The sequence below is a fragment of the Diplotaxodon limnothrissa genome, linkage group LG9 (genome assembly GCF_057381915.1).
Source record: "Diplotaxodon limnothrissa isolate DT_005_m linkage group LG9, D_limnothrissa_male_GT1.1, whole genome shotgun sequence".
Lineage (NCBI taxonomy): Eukaryota > Metazoa > Chordata > Actinopteri > Cichliformes > Cichlidae > Diplotaxodon > Diplotaxodon limnothrissa.
The window spans coordinates 23,442,250-23,450,968 of NC_140604.1; the positions used below are offsets into that span (position 1 = coordinate 23,442,250).

At 42.1% G+C, this 8,719-nt stretch overlaps 1 protein-coding gene across 2 annotated transcripts; it reads right to left on the reverse strand.

Annotated features, from left to right (window-relative positions):
* Window positions 1–239: 239 nt before the first annotated feature.
* insig1 (insulin induced gene 1) lies at window positions 240–8,178 on the reverse strand. 2 transcript variants are annotated; one of them, XM_085362882.1, is made up of 6 exons: window positions 7,768–8,176; window positions 7,317–7,667; window positions 4,580–4,704; window positions 4,157–4,323; window positions 3,609–3,708; window positions 240–2,123 (listed from the first exon to the last, which is right to left on the reverse strand). In XM_085362882.1, the coding sequence occupies exons 1-6, from the start codon at window positions 7,823–7,825 to the stop codon at window positions 2,094–2,096; spliced, it is 831 nt and encodes a 276-aa protein (XP_085219008.1). In that variant the 5' UTR covers window positions 7,826–8,176; the 3' UTR covers window positions 240–2,093. The 2 variants fall into 2 exon arrangements, with proteins under 2 accessions (XP_085219008.1, XP_085219007.1); XM_085362881.1 differs by having other exon boundaries at window positions 240–3,708; window positions 7,768–8,178.
* Between the last annotated feature and the right edge of the window lie 541 nt (window positions 8,179–8,719).

Consider the following 8,719-nt stretch of genomic DNA (forward strand, 5'->3'; position numbering starts at 1 on the left):
AATAAAATCTGCGGGCTAGTGTCTTACTGGAGCTGCAGAGATGTGTAATTAGGCAAGTGTCTAGTAATCAGTTTAATTATGAATGATGGTATCAGGTTCATATCACCACAGGGGAAGCTACAGTGTCTGTTATTTTCAACCAGATAGCATCCGTATGTCACATCATAGCAGTCACAAAGTCCCTCCAGTCCCACACGCGAGTAACACAATAAAATAAAAGAAATCACAAAGACGTCTTTGTCAAGTGTTTTTATTTTTCACTTAAATCCAAAGTAGCAAAAATGATACACAGCTGAATTATCAGACGCACGCACACACACGGAAACTCTAAAACATTGAGACAGAAGGTGCTTCACCACCTCAAAACATAAAGCTTCCTCTTCAGTTTTAGCACACCTGAATGTACGCAGATTCGACCTGAAGTGATCTGCCACAAAAAAGGATTTAAAAAAATAAATCAGGTTTCCTTCAGTTTGACACAATATTTTTTTTTTATGCTGTCTCTCTGGTTAGAGTCATTGGTATTGACTCTGAAGGCATGTAATCTCTGACAAAAGCATTGTTGTTTACAAAAAAACATAAGAAAGAGAGGATATTATTGCTGTTTTGAATGATCCACACTGCATATACTTTAAAGTTACAAATATGTTTTTTAGCCTTTGTCAGAAATAATAAATAAGGAAGAATAATCGGCTCATGTATGGTCTGATTGCACTTAATCCTCTGGACCCCCAGACACTAACGCACTGTAGGTCTAGTGTGGTAATAATACCTGTCTGATTACACAAGCAAGCCATTATACACACAAGCAGTAATGTCATTATGTTTTTTACAAGGATACAACTAAACTGTAATAGTGACAAAAGCACTACATTCTATAATACACAGGCAATCACAGATTGCAAATCTTACGTAATAACGTCCCGTCCTCTCCCATTTTAACTGGTGTCTGTTCCCAAACTATCATCTCTAGTTTGAGGATGCTGTTGAAGTCGAAAACATGTACGATCCCACAGTAAAGTGTTTTTCCAAATGGGAATGTAAGGTCCATTCTATAAAAATGCACTGGAAAGGGTTTTTTTAAACTACTAGTATACCTGGTACATTCCTTCAAAGCATGCTTCACCTCTATGGTTCATCTCAACTCCCAGTCCCGACTAACGCTTCCTTTAAAACAGTCCTCTCTGTCGTTTTACAGCAAAGACAAGCTTGATAACTGATTAAAAATAATACTATTCGCTGGCAAAAACAACTAATTTCCATTCTAAAAAAAAAATGAAGCAGCTTGAATTTTGTGCTTCAGTGATCTTCACTGTTTGTGAATATATAAAGTTAAATTGGTAGTCAACTCTTGGCACCTTCTTTAATCATGTATTATAATCAAGTGTTAATAAATCAGAAAAATGATTTGCTTTCCTGCTGGGAATAAGATGAGAAAGCAGTTTCCCCAAATATTTCCCAAGACATTGAACTAGTCCTTCGAAAAATGTGAAACACCGTTCATTACCATACATACATTTAGTTTGGGGGCGGCGGTCACTGGATGCTTGGAAAATAAATACTTCAATTTGGTTTCATTGGGATTCTACATTGGAAAACAAAAGGATCTCTTTGTGCAAGCGAGCATCATTTTGCCCACTAGAGCAACACTTCCCTTTTATGATCATACAAAAATGAAAAGAAAGAAAGAAAAGAAAACATCATAGCACCCCCATCATTTCTTTTCTGCCATTTCCAGGATACAATCACGCCCAGGAGCACGCGTCCACTTCATGAAATTAAACCCCTCTCCTGTTCACTTCAAACAAGGACACACACACACACACACACAAAAAAGGCAAGGGCTGTCCGCCTGTGTAGTGTGAAGGAAGCCTTAATGCTAATGGAGCACAACAGAGGCGGGAAGGGGCTGTTTGGCTGCAAAGAGATGCAGAGGACATGGCACGTTTGATGAGGGGCTTTTCTGACCTGCACTTTTGTCATCTGAGCAAAAGATGAGGTCGTGACAAAGAGTCTTTCCTCACATCATTCTTCTCGTTCCTCACAGAACGTATCCATTTTTTCTCGGATGCTCTCGCCCGGTCGTCCACCAATCAGTCCATGTGGGGTTTCTCAACACCACCCTGGAGAAGAAAAACAAGGCCTATGTTAGTTATATATATCAATCAATTTGTAATGCAGCAACAGGTTAATACTTGTATTTGCTCACAGTATAAAGGTAGCATGTTTTGTTGATCTGACTGATATTAGAATCAGTTCCCTTTTTCTTTCTCCCCAATGGCAACCTAATATTTTGCAGAATCGGGGGAAGAAAGTACTTCCTTCTCAACATCGGCTTGTTTAGTTACATGCTTAATCACCTTATTTGCTCATGAGCTCCTGCAATAGTTACATTTATCAGCCATTCAGCTTAAAATCACAGCTAATGTGTAATAAAGGGTGTTTTTTTCCATGGTTAATCCAACTAAACAGACTCTATCACTGTCATTTCCAGAAAATAAAACAAAAAAAAAAAGGTCTCGTGTGCCTCCTGATTCTTCTCATAAATGACCCACTGAAGCGAGTGAGCGAAAAAACACAGAACAAAACCACGAGTTCAGACTTGTGCCAACATTTCTCAGGCCTCATCGCGAAAACAAAAACAACAAGTAGCAAATGACCCTCTGGTCAGCCGAGTCCAGACTGGCTCTGTGTCTCACCACGACTGTGAAAAACAACAGCTCTTAATCTGCTTTCACGCTTTCAGTGAGTCAAACTGAGGCAGTGATGGGGACTGGTACTTTACAGACAGAATGAGGTGAGGCTTCTGGGCAGAAGCTTAATGAAGACATCAAAGCTGACTTGCTGGGATAATTATGAAGGAAGGGGGGCGTCCAATGCTCTTTGCACAGTTTTAAACCATTTGACAATGTTATCTGCTGCCGCGCCTCAGCAGAATAATTGCAAATAAAGCATGTGTGGCGCACGGGAAGCTTTTGAAGTCAGCTCTTTAGACACAGAGCGGAGGCTGATAACGATAAATGCGGAGGGATATTTTGCGCAAATACGACATACCGAAAACTTTTCAAACCATCGATGCAGAATCGCCACTTTATCCTCCAACTTTTAACATGGCCAATTAGAAAAACCTTTTGGATCAAGAGAGTCATGTGACTGGTTTCCACTGAAACTTGAAATCTTGGTAGCTCTTGAAAGGAACACTTCATCTCAAAAGTGAAAATTAACATGTCAGCATCCAACCTCATCCCTGCTTATGCTGTTTTACACATTAAAGACAATAAAACTCCAAATATGCAAATGCTCCTTTTTTTAAAACCCTTAATTCTGAAATCTGGAAAATTTAGTAAATAAGCGAGAAAACCTAGCTATCTGACTCCAGAATAAATACAATGGATTCTACGGACTTAGCTATAGCCCCTAAATATGATGATCACAGGACAGTAAACAGTGGTTTCTTGCAGTGAGTATTGGCTTGTTTCAACTGGTAATATTCCAATAAAGCCAGGTAAGTGTTACCTCGTGAAATCAGCACTTCACACAAACATCAACATATCAGTCCGAACCTTCAGTTAAAGGATGACAGTGTGATCAAGACTTGCAGACTTTACCATGGCTAGTTGGCGTCCTATGTTACCCACAGTAACACCGCCGGAGAAGAATATGCACGGGAGCCAGGAGCGTACGTACAGGAAGTCTGGAGATGTGTACCTTAAGAGAAAAAGAGAAAAGAAGTCACACTTCAGAAAAAAATAAAAGTTAAGAAAGCCATCCCAAGCACAAGTATGAGTTGCAGTTATTACCAAATCATTACCTCCCCTCATCCCTTACTATTTTTCTATTTTGTAAAATCAGGATGATCTGCAGCTGTGTTTTTCTCTCTCTGCTGTACAGTTTTAGTTATTATTGTATTGGCTAACACGTCACTGACATCATTCCATATCCTCATACCAAAGCTGGGTTTACTCTCACAGCTGGATAACCAACTCCCACACCAAACACTGTCATTTTAGTTGTGGGTGTAATAAGAAATAAAAGAATAGTGATGACAAATCACTGCATTAGTTTTGTTTCCTCAGAAAAAGATACTCAAGAATGTTTTTGTTCCACTTTTAAAGGCTTTCCTTGAACACCCTGTTGTTGCTGATGGAGAACTTACTGGTAGACTCCATTGTAGACCAGCAGCTGTGTGATCACAGTAGCTAAAAAGGCAGTGGTGATGCCCAGTCCGAAGCCGCTCCTGGACCGGTCGAATGTCCACCACAGACCCAGGGACAAGGCCGCTAGCGTTAAGGAGAGCTGCACGTTGTTGTCGAAGTCTAGTTTCTGTGTTCCGGGAAGTTAAGGACAAACAAATCAAACAGCACGAGGATAACATTGATTATTTCTTACACAAATATTTGGCCACCAACAAGTTGCACCACCTCTTTTTGCAAAAGGATAAAGCAGATTACTGAGCTGATGCAGACAGCAGCCAAAATTGAGTTAATTACTGGTGTACTTTTCCACTGTACTGTAACAAACAATCACAAAAGTAGCAAAAGTGCATTTGAGAGGTGTACAGGACATGGTGAAAGGATACAACACTGGCGTGGTTGATACCGACGAACACAGCGATACACCTCATGACGCTCGCCCACTCCCTCTTGAACTTGTGCGGCTCTCCCAAGTGGCTGTCGAGACAGGGATACAGCAGGCCGATAACAGCTGCAAAAAAAAGCACAAAAAAGGGGAACAAACAGTCTTGAATTGTGCCAGATAAGCAGAACTTCTCTGAAATAAAAATAGGGCAAACTGTGTCATAGAGACAGACTGCTGAAGGTGCATTTCCACAGTTAGCGACACACCTGCTGTACATGCACTTCAAAAATCCCCACATGACGAGTATGCATAAACATTAGCTTTAATTTTAAAGTTGTCTTTTACTTTTTAAGTTTGCGACTTTTTAATCTAACTCCCTACATACTGTCATTAAAAGTCCAAGAATTTGTGAAGGAAACTATGTAACCACACTATTTGAATGTAAAAAGTGGACACAGTGGATATCTTACAAGAAGAGTTGGCGGAGTTACAGGAATTAGTACCTGGGTCACGAGAAAATGAATATGAAACCATTTTGACATTCGATTCGTCACTTAAAAAAAACAAAACTGCTCACAGAAAGCACCAGATGCTCTTTAATACCAGCCTCTTAAGTCAGAGGATTTACTTTACCCCTCTAGCTTTTGTTAGTATATTTTTCACCTTATTCAGGCTCCAAGAAGCTTTTATCTGAGAAATACCTCCTTTGACTCGTCACTGACAATCTTTAGCTGCAATCCTACTAAGAATAGCATGCTTAGATGGGATCTGTGACAGTTGCTTGTTGTGGAACCTGAAATATCATCTGTTTCTTGGACTATTTATCAAGCATAAGAAGACATCTGACGTCTGACACAGTGGTCAGCAGCACAGGAGCACCACAGGGAACTGTGCTGTCCCCTCTTCTCTTCACCCTGTACACCTCTGACTTCTGCTACAACTCTGAATTATGCCACATTCAGAAGTTTGCAGACGACACAGCCATCATGGGGTGTATCTGGGATGATCAGGAAGAGGAGTACAGAAGTCTGGTGAGGAACTTTGTCGCATGGAGTCACACAAACCACCTGCAACTCAACACCTCAAAGACTAAGGAACTGGTTGTGGACTTCGGGAGGTCTAGAGCAGGTCCACTGCCGGTTCAGATAGAGGGGGAGGAGGTGGTCAACAAGTACAAGTACCTCGGGCTGTGGGTGGACAATAAACTGGACTGGTCATGCAACACAGAGCACCTGTATAAAAAAGCCCAAAGCCGACTGTACTTCCTCAGGAGGCTGAGGTCTTTTAACATCTGCAGGAAGCTCCTGAGGATGTTTTACCAGTCGGTGGTTGCTGGAGTACTTTTCTATGCTGTGGTGTGCTGGGGGAGCAGCACAGCAAAGAAGGACTCATCCAGGCTGGAGAAACTGATCAGGAGGGCTAGCTCTGTGGTCGGCATGAAGCTGGACACTCTGGTGACAGTGGCAGAGAAAAGGACATTAAAGAAACTGATGGACATTATGGACAATGCCAGGCATCCTCTGCACACGGCCATAAACAATCAGAAGAGTCTGTTCAGTGACAGGTTGCTTCTCCCAAAGACAAGAACTAACAGACTTAAAAACTCCTTTGTCCCACACGCCATCAGACTGTTTAACTCCTCTCTGGTGGGGAGAGGGAGGGGAAACAGGAGGACAAAGGAGGGAACAACTAAGCTGTAGTGCCTCTTCACCTCACTGTACAATACCTTTTGTGCAATACTTTTGTAAATAGTCAACGGTGCAATAGACTCAATACTTGAAATGTGCAATTCACTTGTATTTTTATTTTTATTCCTATTTATTCTATTTATCCCCTTCGTATATTTTATTTATATTGTCTCTGTATTTATATATATGTGTGTGTGTATAACTCTGTAACTTCTGTCGGTGCTGTGCTTTTTTGGAAATCGAATTTCCCAGAGGAACCCACCCGAGGGATTAATAAAGTTCTATCTTATCTTATCTTATCTTATCTTACATTTAATGACATCACCTTCAGGTGTGGGAAAGTAAAGAACCATAAGAGCCATAAGCCTACATCTCTTATTTCTCAGTTTGTTTCTGTCCTGCAGCATGCAATGACGAGAGGAGGGGGAGGAGCCCAGCATTTACGCGCTTCTTTCTTTCCCTCACTTCCCTGTTTCTGGCCTTAAAAGTACCTCCCCTCTCAGCTCACCCGTTATGACACCATCCAATGAGCTCGCAGCTCGCCTCGTGTCCGGCTGCCGCGACCAATCAGAGCGCAAGAAAAAGCAACATCCGTTCCAAGCCATTTTTTTTCTTTTTGATAACAGCCAGACTTAATGATGCCTTCAAAACTGATAATTAATATGAAACAAAAACAAAACTGAAAGGTGATTCATTGTCAGCTGATCATACAAATGCTCCTGACAGTGGTGATGAGAAAAGGGATGTGCTTCTGCTGTATGCGGTTTAAATTCCTGCTGCTTATTATGGCAAAATCCAGCTCACAAAGGGGGATTTCCTGACCATAAGAGCCCATTTTATATACACAAGCGGTAAAACACACCACATATTATTTAAAGTGTCATTTTCTCTTCATAAGGGAAGGCTGTTGTGCTCTAACTCCTCCCCTCTCTGCATTCCTTTGTCCCCAAATTAGCTGCAAACTACTGATCACCCGGGTAAAACTACCCTTGCAGGGTCGTTTATAAAGCACCAAGTAAGCTTGATAAAATCAGCCTTTTATTCACTCACCGGCTCCTGTACCGCAGCAAGGTGGGATCCACCATGCGGACGAAAACAAAGTTGTCATCACCTCCTCGGGGAAGAGGGTAACATTTCTTTGTATCTGGAGCAAGTTGAGCACCAAGGCCAGGAACACTCCGACCGTGAAGAGGACGACACCCCGGCGGATCAGGTTGGCCGTCTGGACGTCCTGCAAGGAGATGTAGGCACTGCTGAGCACCGATGTGATGATTGACATCATCTCTTCAGCTCTGGATGCCAACCAGTTTGCGCCAGAAGATGGGTGCTTAGTTTCGGTCTTTGATGAAGTGGAGCAGCTCCAACAATGCTCCTCCAGCCTGGGCATTTGGCACTTTAAAGCTAAAGAAGGAAACGAGACAGTCAACACACGAGTGCCACTGTTTTCATGTTGAAAGAAAAAAATCGAAGAAATTGTTTTAAAATTGTTCTGGCTGCTCACCTTGATCTCCAGACGTCTTCAGAGTCAGCTCCAAACAGAATCCTCTTCTCCTGTTCATTCGCGCCTCGACAAGCAGATTTAAGCCAGGATCCCTCCTCCTCGTTTTCCTGCTCTTTTACAACAAGTGAACTGCAGTCACGTTGTTTGTTCACATCATCGTCAGCAAACACACGCAGAGCGAGAGAGAAAAAACACACAGTGCTCCTCCATTCCACCGCACAGACCTCATACCACCGACGAGAGCTTCCTCTGCAGAAAACAATCACAGCTGTGTCGGGTGAGAATCGGCAGCCAATCAGAGCGCGGCGGCTGATATGACGTGACGCCACCCCACCGCCCACTTCGTCCGGGACAGACGCACAAACAGGGAGGCTGGAGAGCAGAAGTGAAAGTGGAAACGCCAAACAACGGCTCTTTAAAAAAAAGCCTTTATTCTCTCTATGATAGTTTACAAGAAAGTATAAAAGAAATCTAAGAGACAGAGGAGGCGGTTAAAAACATTTGGAATAAAAGCAGTAACTATGACTAAACTACCACAGTACCACAGCTGTAGCTTTATATTCAACTAGAATATTACTCATTTTTTTAAAGGTAAATGTGCGTTTACCAGGCAGATTTCAAGCTCCACCTCGCTTACGTGTTGAATTATTCACTGATATTCTCTAAACAAACCCTGCTTTTCTTCGTCTGTAACTAAACAAACAGCAGTCCTCTGCACCCTTATATACACTCAACAAAAATATAAACGCAACACCTTTGTTACTGCTCCCATTCCCCATGGGATGGACGTAGAGACCTAAAATTCATTCCAGATACACAATATAACCATCCCTCCCAAACAGTGGTCACAAATCAGTCCAAATGTGTGGTACTGGGCACATCTGCTATATTGAGATAATCCATCCCACCTCACAGGTGTGCCACATCAGGATGCTGATCTGACATCATGAGT

Coding starts and splice junctions, on each gene's coding strand:
- insig1 (XM_085362881.1), bottom strand. CDS start 7,825: ATGAACAGGAGAAGAGGATTCTGTTTGGAGCTGACTCTGAAGACGTCT. Junction 7,668..7,767: donor GAAGACGTCTGGAGATCAAG/GTGAGCAGCCAG, acceptor TTCCTTCTTTAG/CTTTAAAGTGCCAAATGCCC. Junction 4,705..7,316: donor TTGCTGCGGTACAGGAGCCG/GTGAGTGAATAA, acceptor TTTTTTTTGCAG/CTGTTATCGGCCTGCTGTAT.